Below are 19,573 nucleotides of genomic sequence, written 5' to 3'. Positions count from 1 at the left end.
AAATTAAAAATAAAAACTAGTTATAAAAAATGTAGTCGTTTTGTAAAACAAAGAGCAAAAAATAATTCTGAAGAATACTATGTAGAAAGTGAAACTTGCAATTAGATGCGTCTCCCCAAAAGCATTCCCTGTTTTCTTTCCTGGATCAGATGTTTTCTATAGTATATAGAGTAAATATTTTAGGTTTTGAGGATCTCTCTTGCCTGTCTTTGTTGTTGTCAGGTTGGGTTTTTTTAAACCCTTTAAAAATATAAAAACCAAACTTAGCCCCAGGGGCCTAGGTTTGTTAGCCCTTGGTCCAGGTGCTTTTCTGTGGTTGCAGACGCACCCTCTGCGCATGCGTGACGGTGCGCATGTGTCTGCAGTCACTGTTCTTGGCGTTTTTAGTATGTTCTTTTTCCTTTGTGGAACTAGGAAAGAGTCTCTGATCTGTTAGGTTCTTCTTGTAACTATTTCTTCACAAGCTTTGACATATGTGTGCCATGTCTTCACAAGCTTTGACATATGTGTGCCAAAGTGACAGTAGTAATTATTTTTGAATGATACAGGGGTTGATTAATTTCTGTACATGTTTTAGATTTGCTGGAGTTTCTTTTTATTTTCTAATCAAACCAAGATAATATTTTCTGGTTTGTGTGGGAGAGGCTTATCTCTTTCTCTTTGTTCCGTACCAGGTCCCTTTCGTAGTTCGCTCTCCAAGTCCAAGTTAAACCAGGCAGAGATTCTTGCTGCCTCTGTTTAGATGCTGGGTCTGGCCTGGGTTACGTGGCATCTGTTGTGTTTGTTTATTTTTCTAATATTTGTAATTGTTAAGGGCAGTGGGGTATCTGATGTGATCTCCACCATTATCCTACTCATAGGTATTGTTTCTGAGGGAACTGAAGTGCCGAGAGGTTAAGTAATTTGCTGGAGTCTGCAGCTGGTGAACAGTGGAGGTGGGACTCCGAACAGGGCTGGCAGGCTCCGCCCCACGCTCTTAATTGCCCCTTTTGCTACAGGCTTTAGGGACCCTCCCACACTCCTGCTCCTCCTTTCCGGAGCGCTTCTGGAGCTGTGGCCAAGCCTTCAAGGACTAGGGACCAGAAAATATGGGCCCAGTAAGGCTTGGAGGTGTGAGGTGCAGCGCGGTAACTGTAGTTAATAACACTGTCGCATATTTGAAAGCGCTAAGAAAGTTGACCTTAAAACTTCTCATCACAAGAAAAAAAATCTGTAACTATTAATGTTGATAGATATTGATTAGACTTACCGTGGTGATCATTTTGCAGTATATACAAATATAAGTCATTACATTGTATACCTGAAACTAATTTGTTATATGTAAATAAGTCCTAAGTTTAAAAAAGTTAAAGAAAAAAAAGTAAATAATGATGTAGGCCTAGCACTGAGATTAGGCTGCAGTGTTTTGTGTAAGGTCATTGGAAAACTGGGGTAAACAAAACCAGAAGCTTCCAGGTAACAGAATCTAAAGGAGAGGGAGAACTCCATTCAAAATGAGGATTTTGTTTTAGTGTACTTCATATTTAATTTTTTAAATAAAAAACAGTTACCGATACAGCTAATGCTCCATCCATCCTTTTCTCTCCTCCTCAGAAGTAACTGCTACCCCAAAGCTGTTCACCATTCTCGGGCACGTTTCTATAACTTTACCTTTTAGCACATACATGTTATACCCAGCTAGGAAAATTACAGCTAGGGCATTACCCAACCCTAAATCTGCAGTTCCTGGAACAGGGTAATGAACAAACATCCAGGAACAATTGGGTTTAAAATTCTAGCCAAATAAGGTAACTAACCCGGCCTGCCAGTAAGTGCCCGCCAGCAGCAGCACCCACCAATCAGGGACCCTCGCCGTTTTTAAATAAGCCAATAGCTAACCGCCACCTCTGCTTCTGTGTGCCTTTGCTTGCTTGCTAGAAAATATAAATACCCAGTAGTCTGTAAGCCAGGCGCGACTTCCATTTTGTAGCTCTGAGTAGCTACGTGACTCCGGTCACAGTTGGGGAAGTTCGCCCCTGCGCAGGAAAATCTTTGGCCATTAAAATTTTTATCAATTTGGTTCCGGACTCCGAGAGTGTGTATTTACCCGCCGATCGTCTACAACAATACACACGTTCATCGACATCTTTGGTAAATGGCAACCACCAAGTTCATACATTTAAGAATATCAGTATACAACTTGGCATCTTAGAGAGTGTCCAATGATCAAGCTGCATATTCTGGGGCTTCATTCCTTAATTCCAGTTTTGGGGCTGTTTTGTGTTGGGGTTTCTGAGTTTGTGCGTTTTGCATTTGCTCTCTTTATTCCACGCACTTGGAAAACTCATGATGGTTGAATTTTCCCTCTTTGGGTCAAAGGCAAAAAATAAATATTCACGAAAACGGACTAGCTACTTACTAAAATAAGTTTTTTATCTCTTTTGTTCTTATTCAAACTAACAGATTTTAAAGGGTCTTTGAAAACAATTTAGATTATGCTTTTGAAAAGTATCTTCGGTGTTAACAAAAATGGAACCTGGCATCCACGCTGTTTTTTAGCTTCATTCTGTGACCCAAACATGACCTGCTCTTCACTGAATTTCCGCTCGCTGGGCAGGAGACAGCCATCTGACGTGAGCTGTGAGAGCTGTGGACATTCCACCCCAAACACGTGGGGGTTTCTACTAGATTTCATTTTGAATCCTGGTCACCAATTTGAAACAAATCCGGTTTTCCCCCTAGGTTCACAGTTTATTTCCATAGTTAAATCCCAGACTTTGTTCGTTTATCCCACATCCCCAGCATGGAAGTGTGTCCAGAAAGCAGGAAGAGTGCTGTGTGTGCACACGAGAGTTAGGCTTCCAGGGTCGTCGCTGCCCGGTGTGTGAAACCACCCGTTTCACACATTTGGACCAGCTGAGTGGGGAGTCAGTAACTGAGCTGTCCTCGAGGACGTCAGAGTCAGTTATGATCCGCATACATTTGTGAATGAATCCAAAGTAAGGAATAAACGTTCTCATCCATTCTGTCTTCTCAGGGCTGGATTGAGATCGTCGGATGTGCCGACCGGTCCTGTTACGACCTTTCCTGTCACGCGCGAGCCACCAAAGTCCCACTGGTAGCTGAGAAGCCGCTGAAAGAGCCCATATCCTTTCTAGTGACTTTTTCACTTAGGACCGGAGTGTAAACATCTCGGAATGAGATGAGCCCAAGTCCACTCATCTGTTCTGTGGGCGAACCGAGATGTGCGATCCTTTGGGGCGAGACTTAAACCTGTGACTTCATCCATTTTGCTGGTCCTTTTCCTTTCTCTCTGCTCATAATCTCTCATGTGTCCACTTGGTGTTTGGTCCTTAAAAGAAGTATTTTCAGAAAAATGCTCTAAATGTCTCTCAGGGAGTGGAGCAGTTTTTCTCAGCCATTTCCAAAATGCATTTACCCACACTGTCACCCACCCACATACCGTTCACATACAGAGCACCTGGTAAATACTTTCACTGTTAAAAGGTGAGTGAGTGCTGTTTTATGGTAGATAAAAAGAGTAACTTTTTATGTTCATTCAGCTCACTTGGTATGTTCATCAGCACAGTAAAATGTCCTGTCCTTTCCTAGGCAGAAAAGTTGTGAGCTGATCTTAGGACTAGGCCAGTGGTGTTGGACATTCTAGAAACGAATAAATTATCAGAACTTATTATGCTATATATTGGGTTATATTGCTGATTAGGTGGTATCCCTTTGTCTCACTATAACTTTGAAAAAATCTCTATGTCGGTGTTTACTTAATGTTGAATGATTTGTGTTTCTCAAGAGCGTTTCCCAAAATGCTGAGGCAGTTCTCTGTTTTTGGATTCCTTGACTGCTTCATACAGAACCGTCAACGTTGTTCAGTTTGAGCCCAACAAGGGCGCAGTTGGCAAGGCGTATAAGAAGGACGCGAAGTTGGTGATGGAGCACCTTGCTGTGTGTGATGAGTGGTACATTACGGAAATGGAGAAGCTGCTGAATGAAAAGGGGTAAGAGTTAAGACGTGTGCTTCTACAGGGGCTCCAGGCAGACACGTCCTCTCTGCCAGCTTCTGAACACTAGGCTGAGACAAGTATCTTCAGACATTCTTTGCAGCTTAACACCCTCTCTGGGCCTCAGCTGAAGGGCTGGGTTTGCAGAGATTTGGGTATTAGCAACGGAAGCAAGTTCGAAATGGACTGTAAAGATCATTTCTCTTTCCCGATAACTGTCTTAGACATGGAGACTTGTCCAAGGTAGCAACTGAGGAAGGGTTAGAAACTGTATCAATTTTTAAGTTGGTGTTCTTTCTTTGAGCTTTGGCGTAGTGTTTCTAATTGTTTTAAGCATAAATATAAAAGGAGAGAAGAATCTTTAAAGGCATACAACAAAATTCAGCACTAAACAGTGCAAGATTTACCATATGTAGCAAACAGAAATTTGTAGATGTGAAAATGTGACCCATAACGGGGAAAAGAGTCGATCCAAAGAAAGACTCAGAAATGACAAACATCATGGAATAAATACAAATACATCAAGATAATAAAACAGTTGTTATAAGTATGCTGTATATGCTCAGAGATGTAGGGGAAAGCATGAGCACGTGAGGGAGAAATGGAATGTGGAAAAGAACTGATGGAAGAAGCATCAAGGGGCCGTAGCCCAATGAAGACTCACTGAGTGGAGCTAACAAGATATTTAATATTGCAGAAGAAAATTATTGGACTTAATGCAGCAATAGAAAAAATTTAAAATGAGGCATAGAAAAAGGGACCAGAAGAAAAAAGTGTTCCTTGGGACAGTGTGAAGCACTCTGACGGGTAATTGTGAGTCAGAGGGAGCAGATACAGAGCAAAAATATCGGAAGATGCATCAGTAGCTGAAATTTTTCCAAATGTGATGCAAACTGTAAGCTCAGAGATTCAAGAAGGTCAACCCCAAGCAGAATAAACAAAGAAAGCTACATAAATGCACATCAGAATCAAATTGCTGGAAACTAGTAATGAACAGAAAACTCTCTCTGGTGGCCAGGGGAGAAAAGGCTCGCGTTACATTAAAAGGAGTGGAGAGAAGAATGATTACAGAGTTCTGATCGAAGACCAGGCAAGCTACTGTGTAGTAGAATGGCAGTTTTTAAAGTGATTACAGACAGAAATCCTGGGCCCAGCAAAAATATCCTTCAAAAATGAAGAGAAAAAGCTTTCAAACAAACAAAAGCTCAGCGAGTTCATTGACAGCAGGCCTACACTGTAAGGAATGTTAAAGGATGATCTTTAAGCAGAAGTGTGGAAGCTTAGATCTACGCAAAGAAATTAAGAGCTCTAAGAATGTTAAATATGTGGGTAGGTATAAATGACATTTTTACTAATTTCTTTAAAATGACATCTCCTTGTCATTAAAAGATAACAGACTGTTTAAAGCAAAAACAATAACAATGTATTGTGACATTTATAAAGTAGAAGTAAAACGTATATGCCATCTGTAACTCAAAGGATGAGAGCAAAGCATGGGGAACCTGCCGTGTAAGGCATGCATGTTGTGTGTGATGTGGCATGATACTATTTGAAGGTAGACTATGATGAGTTAATAAAAGTATATGTAGTAAATTCTAGAGCAGTTACCTGGAAAAAAGCACATAAAAACCAAAGAGATATAACTAATAAGCCAGTAAAAGAGATAAAATAGAATAATAAAAAATTACTCAGAAAAAGACAGAAGAGGAAAAATGAACAAAGAACAGATGGGGCACATACAAAATAACTCATGAGATGGCAAGTTTGAACTCAACAATATTAGGAATTGTGCTAAGCGTGTGACCTAAACATGCGACTTGAACCGATGGTTTTCCACCAATGTGCCGCAAGAACCTTTAAAGCATGCGGTATCCGAGTGTTTAGTCACAGGCACTGACCTCTTTTCCCTTAGATTGTCATATTTTAAAAATGACAATAACCAACACAACAGTAGCAGTCCGGTGTGAATACCCTGCCTTGAACCATAAATATAGGTCATATAGTAGAGTTACATCTTACTGCATAATAAGGTTATGTCTGATTGGTTAATTCTTAGTACTAGAAATCCTTTTATACAGATATAGGCATCTGATTTTTTAAAAAGTCACTTTGGAGCAAAAAAAGTAATTACTATTACTACTTTTTCGTAAGCCAAAATTATACCTTTTTTCCCCTCAAATTGGCGAAAACTGCATTTCCTGGTGTGGTGCAGTTTTAGTAATTCGTTTACATGTGCCGTGCGATGAAGAAGGTCGAACATTGCTGATCTAAAAACTTGAATGAATAGCCATCATCAGACGGTTTCAAAACTTCGAGATCCAGTTAAATTAAATGCTGTTTACAGGAAACTTACTGTAATTATAGTACACGATAAGTTTAAGAGTTAAAAGAATCAAAAAATATTTCCATGCAAACATTAATCAAAAAGGTGGATTGGCTCTATTAATATCAGACAAGTAGGTGTCAGAACCAGGAAAATTACTGGGGGCAGAGTTGCATTTCATAATGTAAAGGGTTCGGTCATAGGAAGGCCTATCACCTGTAATTGTATGTGCAACTGAAAACAACCTCAGAATCATAAAGCAAATTTGACAGAACTGAAAAGAAAAATCAGTGAATCCACTTTCCTAGTTGGAGATTTCTTCACGCCTTTCTCGGTAATTGGTGAAACAAATAGACCAAAAAAAAAATCTATTGGAATTCAAAGGTCACTATTAATCAACTTCAGTGTCAGCTATAGAATGTCTAATAACCAGAACACACGTTTTTTTAAATGCACTTGAACCATCTTTCACACTATTTTTGTACAGCACTCCAGCTAAGGGTGAGTTTTGCATTTTTAAAGCCTTAAACATTCAAGAAAAAGAATACCAGGGACCACACATGGCTGCAAACCCTGGAATCTTGGATGACTGGCTTCATACAGAAAGTTTGCCAGCACCTGCTCCGATGTTGGCTCAGTGAAAGAAGCCTTACGCCGATGGTCCTATGTGAAACTCTGGCAAAGGCAAACCTGTCTAGTGCAGGAGGCGTGTGGTGGTGAGCTGGGGCGGGGGGTGGAGAGCAGGGCTGCTGGGACCCCTGGAGCCCTGGGGCTGCACATGCGCCCACACTCGTCATGAGAACCATCGTGAGGCAAATCCTTATTGAGGGTGCAGATGCCCATTTCAGTGGGAAAATTTTACAGCATTTCTCTCTCCCAGAATTCAACATCTACTTACGTGGAAACAACATCAAATTTTATTAAAATGGAAATAGATCACTAGTTATATACTATCTGCAAATCAGGCAGTTTTCTTTTTTAATTCTCAAATAAGGCTACCTCCTTGCTCTTTTCATCTTTTTAATAACTATTACCTCCTCCGTACTTAGACTCTGCTCTCAGAGAGAATATACATGCTACTGTTAGTGGAATGCAATCTTCAATGCATGCACACACAAACTTCTGACGGAATGTACAAATGGCGGAAATCAGTGAAAATTACTTTTGTGATGCATGGGAGCGTCACTGCTGGAAACCAGCCAAACTCAGCACACTGAGTGCCAGCCACGCAGCTTCGCGGGCAGCCATGGGAGGGCTCCCTTTTCCCAGCACTGCACAGCCTGTGAGGTGTCGAAACCGATGGTCCTGATGTGAGGAAACGCCGCAGGAGCACTTTATAAATAAATGTGAAGTCTTGGGACCTGACACTGAGTGGGCGGAACCTGACACTGAATGGGCGGGACCTGACACTGAGTGGGCGGAACCTGACACTGAATGGGCGCACCTCGGGACATGAATGCACTACAGTCAGTGACTTGGGGGCGGTAATATTTTATAATAACATATCACACAGACTCATGGAACTTTTAAGCTGATCTTCATCAACGTGAATGTCAAAGTTTATTTTGGAAATAATGTGGGAGTTTTAAAATTACTCTATAAGATGGCAAGCTGGTCGTTTTTACATTTGTTGGGACAGTGACAAGAACAGTGGTCTTCTGCCAGCAGACCCATTTCTGACAAGTTTATTCAAATTACCATAAAACTGAATTGTTCTAAAAATGTTTTTGGTTTTACTGTGATCTCAAAACCAAAGGAATTAGTCATGAGGTCACTTAGGGAATTTTATAAAACTAGTCATATATTCAGGTGCCTCCCAGAATATACTGTTTAGTGCCATTGTTAGAATAATACTTAATTTGGTATTTCTTATGAAATAATTTAAGTTTGACTTCAGCTGTTACATCTGGAGAGTTGACTAAGTTGTATTACACTGAAAATGAAAAACAGGTTAGCAATCTGTGAAGCCCTTTGATTGAGGCCCAGCGATGCATGTTTTCACTAATATATCATGTGCTTTGTTTCTTCCTAGGGAGTTCACTGTTGAAACTGAAGGGAAAACATTTCAGTTGACGAAAGACATGGTCAGTGTGAAGAGATTCCAGAAAACACTATATGGTAAATTTGTAAAAATAAGAAACAAAACATATCATCACTCCTAAAAGGGTTTTTTTCTTTTTTAAGTTTTATAACAACAATTTTACTGCAATTTTAAAGAAGAAAGATAAGTTCTTAATGTCACAACCTTAATTCTGATGACTATGTTTAATGTGTTTTCTTGGGCCTTTAAAAAGAACATAATTGTACTCATACTGGAGAATAATTTATAATGCCACCTTCCTATTTCCTGTGACCTGAGGCACGTATGAAGAATGCCTCTGATTAAAGAATGTTGTTTCCATTTTAAGGAAAAGTGCTTCTGTTTCTTAAGTAAGAGGATTTCACTCCTTCTGCCTTTTTTGGCAAATTAATTTGTTAAAATTCCCTTAGATTAATGGTTTTTCATGCTTTTTCAAAAGCCAAGGAGATGATTATTTTTCATATTGGGTTGGCCAAAAAGTCTGCATTTTTTTCTGTAAAATAAAAGGCACATTTTTCATTTTCACCAATAACTTTATTGATTTGGATATGTTGAGTCTGTCGGTGATCTCCCGCTATTGGCTTCTAATGGGTAGAGGCCAGGGGTGCAACTAAACACCTTCCAATGCATAGACAGCCCCACAGCAGAGAATTCTTTGCCCAGAATGTGAATAGTACCAGGAAACTTCGCAAACCACTTTGACATGTTTGATTAGTCACAGCACCTTCTCAATACACTGTACAAATCTTTTTGAGTTTCAATTGGGTTTTTACCTTTCTTGAAATAAAGCATAACACACTGAAAATATTGCAGATATTCTTCTATCTTCAGTATTAAAATGGCTGCACAAAAATTCACCAATTTTGATAAACTTTTTTTTAACGCACACTGATATGACAACTGTCACAATACACGCCAACAGAATTGTTTCAAATGAAGACAAAGACAGCTAAGCACTACTAGAGCTGTTAGTGTACGGAAAACACGTGACGGGCTTTTTGGCCCTCGTGGTAGAAGAAACTCTGTGAATGGGGACACGAGTTTTTGGGAGCATCTGCGAAGCATGTGCTTCGAAGGTTAGCGGTGGCTGTGTGAAAGCATCTGGACGGAGTGGGGTGGGGGTCATTGGAAGCTCCTGCCCGTGCAGAGGGCCGGCCTGCTTTACCACTCGTGTCTGGCCACGTCACAGCCAGGCTTCCGTGGGCTCTGAGAGCACTCTGAGGGGCTGACAGGAAGTGGGGTCCTCTTGGGGACGTGGGGCTGCTCAGCCGCGTCCTGGCCGCAGGCCGTGCCACACCATTGCTGGGGTGCCGTGGAAGGATGGGCAGAAAACGCCTTGATGGTATTCGAAGTGTTCTTATTCTTACTCTTTATCACAGACAAGGGAAGTAGCCTCTCTTCCACATATGTGAGTTTTTAGTTCTAGTTACCTCATTTTCCTGGAAACCCAAACCCTTCAAGGTTAAGGTCAGGTACCTTAGACCTTGACAGCGCTTAGCAGTGCCTCTACCCAGAATGAAATATGCTTAGGAGTACATTTCCTGTAGGTGCCACAGGGACAGCCTCCCCCGTGGGGAGTGCCGGGGGCCCTGATAAGTGGCTTCGACTGACTGGGGTACCTGAGCAAGCTCTTCTCTGAGGGCCACCTCGCCCCAGAGCCCTGGGGACACAGCGGCAGTAACTCAGCTCTCTTAGAGAGTTCTCACCCAGATAGCAAGCAAAACAAACCATTCGATACTTGTTATGTGTAAGAATTTTTTTTAAGATTTTATTTATTTTTAGAGAGAGGGGGAAACTTTGATTGGTTACCTCTCACACATGCCGCAACCCGGATCGAAATCAAACCCCAACCCAGGCATGTGCCCTGACTGGGAATTGAACTGAAGACCTTCCGCTTTGCAGGACAAGGCCTAACCAACTGAGCCACACTGGTCAGGGCAGGAATTTTTTTTGTGAATCTTGCCAACTATCGTGGCAGTTTGTTAAATCTAGCCAAATCTTACCAAAGCTGTGGAGCTTTAATAGTTTCCACACAGGCAAGGCAGATGGCAGGACACAGCCACTGTGGTCCCTAGGCTGCCAGCTGGGGAGGACACGGCTCGGTGCCTGCTTCATCTTTAGGCTGTATAAACAATTCAACTTGCTGAAATTTTACCTTTTTAATCCAGCTTCCTCTGTGAAGGCATCGCGTGACCAACCAGCAAACAGTTTTCAGGAATGTCCTTGTTTTCTCATCCTGGTGCACTCTAGAATAGAGTTCGGGGCGCTGACGAGGGTTGTGGCCGGAGGGCCCGCAGGGCACTGTGCCTTACTGAACCTGTCTCCCTCTCGCAGTGGAAGAGGTCGTCCCGAATGTCATCGAGCCCTCCTTCGGCCTGGGCAGGATCATGTACACGGTGTTTGAACACACGTTTCACGTGCGCGAGGGGGATGAGCAGAGAACGGTGAGTGGTCCTGGACGGTGCCGCTGTTGTCTCACACGGGGTCAGAGGAGATGTTTGCTGTGGCACGACAGTAAGACTGAGTGACCGTGCTGATGGCACTGCCACCCATCCCTGCCTGGCCGTCCCCGAGCAGAGCAGCGCCCTGTCGCTCTTTTGAACTGAGGGTGTGCAAGCTCTTCTCGTGCCGCTGCCGCAGCTGCTCAGTGCTCTCCTTTCCAAGACAGAACACACTCCTCCTGGGGAATGTCCTTTGTTGCACCAGTGGAAAGAGTGATATTTTCTGGATGTGTGTTTGTGTTTTCAAAAACTAGAACGGAAGGGATGGCTCATAGCATTTGGCCACTAGTATTTGGGGTGTAGCCCCTCCTACCATTCAAGCTAAAGACAAATGTTTATAAGACATCAGTGTCAGCGTTGCAAGTTTTCTTTTGGCTTTGATGCTTCTGAATCACTGCCTCCATCTCCCACTCCATCCCTCTCTGGTGCCTCCCTCCGCCCTTGCCACCTCGCCTGTGCCGCTGTGGTCTCATGGCTTGTGTGCAGGCGCAGGCTTCCAGGAAAACCGGTTAAGTCTGACGCGCTGCTGGTAGCATGTAGCTAATAAAGTTACTATTTCATTCTCTGCCCTGAAGTTGCATCTTCTTCTCCTGACATTTAAAGGAGCAGCTGCTCACCCGTTTGGCAGACGGGAGGAACCCGGGCTGGACCCCGGCCTGCAGACGTGAGGCCGGCTGGTGGCGTCCTCAATCGAGTCTGTTCTCTTCCCGTGTCCAGTGCATGTCAAGCTTTTCTGTTTGTCTGCTTGTTAAAAAGCGTTTTTTTAAAAAAATCTTTTAGCTGTTCCTTTGACTCTAACAATATTGAGAAAAACTAGAGTTTCGGTAGAGCCTGTAGGGGCTAAGCAAGAGTAAATCAGCGGCAGTGTTTTATGAGCTGTAGAGAGACCAATTCGATTAAGCTGTGGGAACCCAAAAACGTTGTTAAATTGTTAGCATGTGGTCCCTGAATCCCCTTTCCTATGAATTTGGTCTAAAAACATTGTCAGTGAGATTTTAAAAAATTGTTTTGCCCAGAAAGGCAGGTCCCCGTCTCTCACACGGAATTACCATGGGGTGTAGGCGAGGGGTGGCGTTTGGAGTGGCCTGGCCCCGGCAGCTGCCCGGTGGGGTCTGGGGTTTACTCACGGGGTGGCGTTCCCCACTGCTTGGCATTCGCGGTTAATTCTTTGGGGTTGGGCTGAACTGGGACCAGTGTCATTTATCGCTGGGGCCTCTTCATTCTGAGTTCCATGTTCTTGCCTTCAGGCAAACTGGTTGTATACATATCATTTAAGAACTGTCTTCAGTTCTCATCTCCAGCCCTGAGTGGCAGGCTGGTTCGCCTTCCACAGGCCGTCGTCACACCTTCATTTCTGAGCGACTCCGGGCCCTGTCTAGGAGCCGTTTCCGAGGGCTGTGCTTTTCAGTACAGGTGTATAGAACGTTCTCCTTCATTTTATGTTTTGTCTTATGGACATACATTGTGAGCTAATTAAACTGTTTGGTTCCTTTCTGCCATGCTGAAACTCTTAGAATGGGGTTTTGTTTCAGGACCTCCCCCATTACTGTTTGGTGGTTTAGAGGGAGGTTTTGGGATCTACGCAGAAGGAAGCAAGGATGTAAGTCTGTTTATGTGGTGCAAACATTGGCATCCTCTGTGGTAGCGTGGAGAACGCTTTCACATCATTTCGCCTTTACAGCCAGCCTGGGAAGCAGGCAGAGCCGGTGGAGAGACCTGCTTTCTAGATGGAGAAACCAAGGGCCAGAGAGAGAGAGTTCGACAGAGTTGGTCCAGATCCAGAGCTAAAAAGCAGGTCTTCCTGGTCCTGGTCAGCCTGCTGTACTCTCTGGTCACGCTGCTTTTTGTACTGTGTGATCTGGTAGTTTAATAATGAAGTTTGGATGTTAGCACTTAGATTTTTACAAGCTAACACATTGGATTTCTTCCTTTCACCTAGTTCTTCAGCTTCCCGGCCGTGGTGGCTCCGTTCAAATGTTCCGTCCTTCCCCTGAGCCAAAACCAGGAGTTCATGCCATTCGTCAGGGAATTATGTAAGCAAATCCAATTGTGTAATCTTTATGGGAACACTGTCCAGTAGAGATTGAATTTTAGGTAATGTTTTGTTTTTGCTTTTTAATAAATAAGTGATTCAAGCCTCTGCTCTTATTTCTGAGAGAGCAGCTGAGAGTGTTTGCTCCTAGCATTTGGAGGAGGCAGGGGTGGGGCCCCAGAGTCAGATTTAAAGCACCCTTGTTTCTCCTGTTGGCCTCGGCTCTCCACTCACTTCACTGGGGACCCCGGTGGACCTGCAGCCACTGGACCCACCACGCTGGCAGGGGTCCTCGTGGTCACCTGGTGCAGCTGCCTTATTTCGGAGTTACGAAACAGGAAGAGTTCAGCTCATTGAGCATCTCAGAGTTGTGCAGGGGGAGGCAAAGGAGTGAGGACCAGCCACAGCCCTGATGCTCCTCCCCCTGCAGCTTTGGGTTGTGTGGGCGAGAGGGAGGGGCCGGGCTCCAGCTCCAGCAAGGGGCTTAGTCAACTTTGGGGAGGTTCCCTAGTGTTCTCCTGTCTTAGTTCCTTTTGTAAGTCTCCTCACCTTGTAAGACAACATTCAGATGACACTGGCACTCTCCATTGTTCTAGTTTGAATGTTCTTTATTTATTTGGCATAGCGGAAGCCCTGACCAGGAACGGTGTCTCCCACAAAGTGGATGATTCCTCTGGGTCCATCGGAAGACGATACGCCAGGACCGATGAGATTGGCGTGGCTTTCGGCATCACCATCGACTTCGACACCGTGAACAAGACCCCGCACACAGCGACTCTGCGGGACCGGGACTCCATGCGGCAGATTCGAGCAGAGGTGACTGGCCCGCCCCTGGCCTCCGCGGCCTTAGAAACATGTGCTGGTTCCTTCTGATTTGAACTGGCCATCGGTGCATTTATGCTCCTCTTCCTTTTTTAATTTCTGATTCTAATCACTGGCTCGACTCACAGTGCACAGACTCCCAAGGCCCCTTGGTTTCATTATGAAAACATCCATTATCACTTCTCTCATATTTTATGGCCATTTGGATCACTCTGAGCTCGTTCTCTGGCAGTTTGCTTTTATGGCCGTTTGTTTACTTGGGCAGGAGAAGTAGGATCCCCAGTGGCTTTGACAGGCTCGGACATTTTCGTCTTTACATTTCTACGTAAATGTGTATCTGTACAGGTATAAACTTTTCCGTGCTGATCTGTTTAGAACAATGCATATGTTTTAGTAATCTCCTAACGAGAAGGTGATAGTGGAGACGGGAAAAGTGCAGAGGGGAGAGGCAGCAGCGGCCAGTGTCACTGACAGCCACCTGCCTAACTCTTTCATCATGAGCGGGTTTTCATTTGAGCCTGGTAACCGCTCAGCTTGATGTAGACAGTCAGTCGTAGGGAAAACAGGTAAAAGCCTGCTTTTCCCAAAGGAGTTTATGGTCCAGTTTGGAAGTCACAGATTGCTGGCTTGTCTTTTACAAAACCAGAACTGCCTCCCTGGACCTGTATCCCACATGTCCATGGTTCTCACCGGTGGTCACTGGGCCACCTGGAACTTGATTGATATGCAGAATCTCTGCCCCAGATTTATTGAATCAGAAGAAGGGGTGGGGTGGGGTTTGGGGAGGGAGAGGGGGCCGGCAGAACTGCTCTATCAGGACTTCCAGGTGGTCCTGATGCTCAGGTTTGCGAACTTGCACTGCAGGGCAGCAGGGATTGGGTGCGGCTGAGGGACAGGCTGGCCCCCGCTGGGGCTGTCCAGTGCACCATCTCCCCTCGCTCACGTTACGTGAGTGGCACCTGTTCTGAGAGCTAAATTGAACACATGTGAAGTGACTGTAAAGGACACAGATGGCTAGAATTGTCAGGAAAGGCCTCGTGGGGCCTGGCAGGCACTCTGGGCTGGCAGAAGAGCAGGAACCCAAGTCTGGGGCAGGGGAGGGCTGCACAGGGAAGGACAGGAAGCACTGCAGAGTGTAGGGGATCCCGTTGTTATGTGAACACTGGTTTGGCTCTGTGAGGTTCCTGAGTTCAGGCTGAAACCTTTCTGACAGTCCCATCAAATTGGTTGACTCTTGGGTTTCTCTTTCCTTTTACCGCAGGTTTCTGAACTGCCCAGTGTGGTCCGAGATCTGGCCAATGGCAGCATCACGTGGGCTGATGTGGAGGCCAGGTACCCTCTCTTTGAAGGGCAGGAAACTGGAAAGAAAGAGACAATCGAGGATTGAGGACATTTTCTGCAACTTTTGACCATTTGCACTAAAAAAATAAAACCTTAAACTCATATCATGCCCACTTTACAAAAAAACTGTGTTGTGGTCGCTCCCGGGGACTGCATCTCACCCTTGGTGGCCGCGGAGCGCACCCCATTAAAGCGGAGCAGTTCCGAACCAGCCCGCCTTCTGTGTGCTCATGTGTTGCGTTTCCCGGAGAGCTGCTTCTCCCACCTTCGGACCGGCACCGTCACAGCTTACTGTTAAACACACTGGTACGTTTTTTCATCAGCAGCTTTACTGGGGTGTCTTTTACATGCCATAAAACTCAGCCACGTAAAGTGTGTGATTCAGTGATGTTCAGCGCACTTACGGAGCTGTGCAGCTGCCACTGCACTCTGATTGTAGAACAGTTCCATCACTCCCAAAAGACACTGCCGTGCACTCAGCATGGGTGCATCCTGACTACAGCCCCGCGCGTCCCCCACTCTGCTTTCTGTCTCCGCGGATTGCCTTTTCTGTTCTTTCTCTGTTTTGGAGAAGGTGGTGCGCAGTGCCGAGCAGATGGCCATGGACAGGCTCGTGGGAAAGCCGAGGTGGTGGGGGAGGCGGAGGAGGTGCACTGGTGCGGGGTGCCCCTGGGCAGCGTCTGCAGGAGGTGTGTGTGGGTAGGAGCTGCGCGTGCACCTGGCTCCCCAGGTCGTCCCAGAAGTCACCGAACTCCTGATGCGACAGGACCCCCGTCTGTCTGATCTGACTTAACAGTTCTCAGCCACTGCAGGATCTTCATTCCAGCCTAGTAGTGTTTTTAGGGGCTTTCCTTACATTTTTGTATGGAATTCTCAGAACTCGTAGGTTTACATGTCAGGAAGAAGAATCCAAGGCTACATGAGTTTGCACAGCTGTTTATCTGCAGAGTTAAGACCTTGCCTGGTGTCCCTGCCTCTCATAAGGCACAGGGAGGGGAGGGACGACCTCCGACCTCCAGGGTTGGTTCACCCTGTCTTGGGCACCAAGAGCAGTGGTCGTGGGAAACCCCTGGGACTGCTCTCTTTTCCATCTCCTGTCCCGTGGTGCCTGCCGCAGCGCTGCAAGCGAGGCCCTCTGCGCAGATTGGCCGAGCCTTGAATTTCTGAACAAACCTCTTGAGGAAGATAGTCTTATACTGAAACTTACTTCTCTTCTGTCTGGTGCGTTTTAAAAGTATTCATTGTTAGAAGCAATTAGAGTTTAAATACACTTCAGTTTTCATTTTCTAGGGAATTCCTTTGATCTCAAATTCCTTACAACTGTTAACTCGGCCTGTACTCCAGCTTTCTCCCGAGGGAGAAGTCTCTCCTTCCCATTCATTTACCTCCTGCTGCAGCCAGCCCTGCCTCCTCAACGGTCACTGCCGCCTGTCATGCCCAGTCACGTGAACATAGGAATGATCCAGCCCTTCGCATGAGACGGCACCGTAGGTGCCAGGTGTCCGACGTTCTCTGTGATGACAGTTTGGGAAGGCTTTTTTTGTTCAACAAATAACTTGAAATAGGTTCATTCTCTGGAGCCAGGGGTGTCCAAACTTTGGGCATCTCTGGGCCACCCTGGAAGAAGAGTTCTCTTGGGCCACACATGAAACACACCCACACACTAATGAAAACCTATGAGCAAAAAAGGTTTTAAGTAAATTCACGATTTTGTGTTGGGCTGCATTCATAGCCATCCTGGGCTGGACATCTGATCATCTAGATTCTAGACCTTCATTTACTGTTCTCTTAACCAGCGTGGGCTTGGGGTAATGGCAGTGACTGAGCCAGTGAGATCTATTCATGAGAGAACCAGGTGCCTTGGACATAAATCCAAACCATCACTCAATACAGCTGCATTTAAATGGCCACAGAAGACTGTCCGTCTGCATATCATGGAGTCGGGCTGGGATGAGAGTTAGGACAGCTTTGCTCCCATTAAAAGCCTTGCACCAGCATCCTTGCTGATAGTTAGATCGCATTTAAGGCAGGGTTTGTGTTTTGTTTTGTTTTTTCCCATTTGGCAACACCACAAAGATTTAGTTGAATATGCAGTTGGTGAACAGATGAATAATTTTGCCGAACCTCAAAACTCACCTCTGGTTACCTTTTTGATAATTCTTGGTTATTGGGCTGCCTGTAAGCAATAATTGTGTTAAAGCCACATGTATAGAATTAACATTTCTTCTGGGAATGGAGATGTAATGTGGGGGCTTCAGCGGGAATTACCTGTGGCTCCATCCTCCTGCCAGTGACAGGCTCTTCTCACTGGATGGTATCTTCCCTGCACGTCCAAGGACACACCTTCTAAAACCTGTTGCCATAGTAAAATATGCCAGGGAGGTGGTTCTCAACCCTGGTTGCACAGGAGAGCTTAAAAAATACTCATGGCTGTGCCCTGCTCCAACCGATTTTAACAAGTTTCCCGGGGTGGGGCCTGGGTGTCAGTACTACTTGGGGAGCACGTTAGCAGAACCATACTGTAGCCGATGCCTCAGCTCAAGCCATAAAGTGCCAGGACCCCCAGAGTCGGGTTAGCTCTGCTAAATGAGGGGTGTCTTCTGACTATAGGGGTCAAGCTGTCAACACCAAACCAGAAAGGATGAGTTCAGAGGGTGTTGTTTTTGGATCGCTCTGCTGAGATGACCATAAACGTGCCCTCACAAGCCCGAGCATCTCTACAGCCACGTCCCGCGTCCCTTGCAGAGCCCTGCAGTGAACCGCTCTCCTCGCCCCTGTGAGCCCAGCCTGCTCTGTTTTCCTGGGGACTTCATGGAGGCCCCAGCACAGTGTTTCCAGGGAGAAAGGCTCATTGGTTGGGTGCCTACCCTGTACCGGGCGGTGTTCTAAGGTGTCCCTGGGTGTTCATCTCTTTGCAGCCTTATCTCGCTGTAACTATGGCAACTGTCAAATTACGTGAAAGGAAAGGGAGTCCGACCTCAGGTGTGCTTCACTAGCAGGGGGCTGAAGCAGTGTTGCACCAAGTTCAAAGTACAGGGTTAGGTAGGGATGAAGATGACTTGAGAAAGAGTGCTTTGTCGGGCCTTAGAAAACCTTTTCTTTAAAAACAAGTGTTCTGGGATGCTGGCCTCGGTGAGTGAGGAAGCCACATGCTGTCTCACAGCAGCAGACACTCAGCTCCTCAGATGCAGGGGAGGCTCGAGCTCTTGAAGTTGACGTGCCTGACCCGGAGCTGAGTGGCAGCTCAGTCGCCATCTTCAAGCCTTGGAGTGGCCTTGTGGCTGGCTGGACGGGCTCCTAGCAGCGCGTGAGATGGAGCTCCCAGGGGCGCGCGCTCACGCACTCACGTCCCCGTCACCATTTTAACTGCACCTGCACCACACTTAGTCCCTCCTTGCAAAGCTTACACACAGTTTCTTGCTGTCGGGAAACGCTTACTTGTATATAAGCTTGCCCTACTACTTAAGCCCTTTCCTTCCTGTCCCGCACTTTGGAGTTGACAAAAGTAGATTTGCAGCCGGGCTGGCAGGTCTTAGTTTTATCAGCCACGCCTTACTGCCAGAGCACCTGCGTCTGTGGATGTCTCCACGGGGGTGTTGCCCACCCTGGAGAGGACCGCAAGAGAAGGGGCTGTAAGACTCTTTGCAGGCTCAGTGCTAGATGGCAGGCCTGATGCTTTCTGTCTCCGCACACCCTGGTTTCTGTCCTCTCCCACTCTCTCTGACCATGGCTCATCTCGCTACTTCTGTCTCTTGTCTCCTGGGCAACATGAGCCCATCGGGGGAAGTTACCCCAAAGCACAGTCTTACTTGGCATTGGGAGGTCCCTTTAGACCATCACTGTTGGCCTTGACAGCCAGATTCACAAAGACCACTTAGGCATCATTCGTGAAGCCATTTAAGAGTCTTTTGATCAGGGCTAAGCATGTGTCAGGGCCCTGAGTCAGCAGCCCCTGCGGTTGGCAGAAACCTATGCAGAGCTATTGTGATAAAAAGAACTCTGAGGTAGGGCCATTGTTGGAGAGGGGACAGCTGAGTTGTCCCTGGAGTCATTCGGTCCTTGATGGTTTGTTTTCTTTTCTGAAAGCTGGTTGAACAGAATGATTGCAGTGTTTAGTAATCTGTCCATGAAAGAGCTGAGTAACGTGTCTTTCCCTCCCTTGCTCCCTGGAGTTACCATGCGAGCTGGTTGAGAGGGAGGCTCCTGTCCTTGGCCTGACTTCTCCGCACTTGTTAATAGTTGGGTTTAGAATCTGTTGCCATTTGGGGATTTTTTCGGCTCAGCGTTGCCTCCTGATGGTGAGGTATCAAGACAGTTAAATGACAGAGGTCTGGTGTAGACACATGTGTCCACACGTGAATGGGGCTCTGGCACTGTAGGTGGGGTTACCTTGGGCAATTTCTAGAACCTAAAGCAGGCCAGCCTTTACCATTAAAGAAACGGTGTCCTCATTTAAAAAGAAGAGAAAAAAGCCCTCCA

The 19,573-nt window shown here is 45.8% G+C and overlaps 1 protein-coding gene across 1 annotated transcript in view; it reads left to right on the top strand.

Moving 5' to 3' along the window:
• The window catches only part of GARS1 (glycyl-tRNA synthetase 1), a 46,772-nt gene extending 31,467 nt beyond the window's left edge, over nucleotides 1-15,305 (top strand). The window contains exons 11-17 of the mRNA XM_053661856.1: nucleotides 3,017-3,125; nucleotides 3,848-3,992; nucleotides 8,351-8,436; nucleotides 10,733-10,842; nucleotides 12,839-12,932; nucleotides 13,557-13,747; nucleotides 15,015-15,305. Of these exons, the coding sequence (XP_053517831.1) occupies nucleotides 3,017-3,125; nucleotides 3,848-3,992; nucleotides 8,351-8,436; nucleotides 10,733-10,842; nucleotides 12,839-12,932; nucleotides 13,557-13,747; nucleotides 15,015-15,140 (861 nt within the window). The 3' untranslated portion in view covers nucleotides 15,141-15,305. The remainder of the gene's footprint in view (nucleotides 1-3,016; nucleotides 3,126-3,847; nucleotides 3,993-8,350; nucleotides 8,437-10,732; nucleotides 10,843-12,838; nucleotides 12,933-13,556; nucleotides 13,748-15,014) is intronic.
• The last annotated feature ends 4,268 nt before the right edge of the window (nucleotides 15,306-19,573 follow it).

This window comes from Artibeus jamaicensis, unplaced genomic scaffold, assembly GCF_021234435.1.
Source record: "Artibeus jamaicensis isolate MK-2021 breed Jamaican fruit bat unplaced genomic scaffold, CSHL_Jam_final contig_1016, whole genome shotgun sequence".
Taxonomy (NCBI): Eukaryota; Metazoa; Chordata; class Mammalia; order Chiroptera; family Phyllostomidae; genus Artibeus; species Artibeus jamaicensis.
The sequence above is the reverse complement of the archived record's forward strand: the minus strand, read 5'-3'. Positions and strand labels throughout refer to the sequence as shown.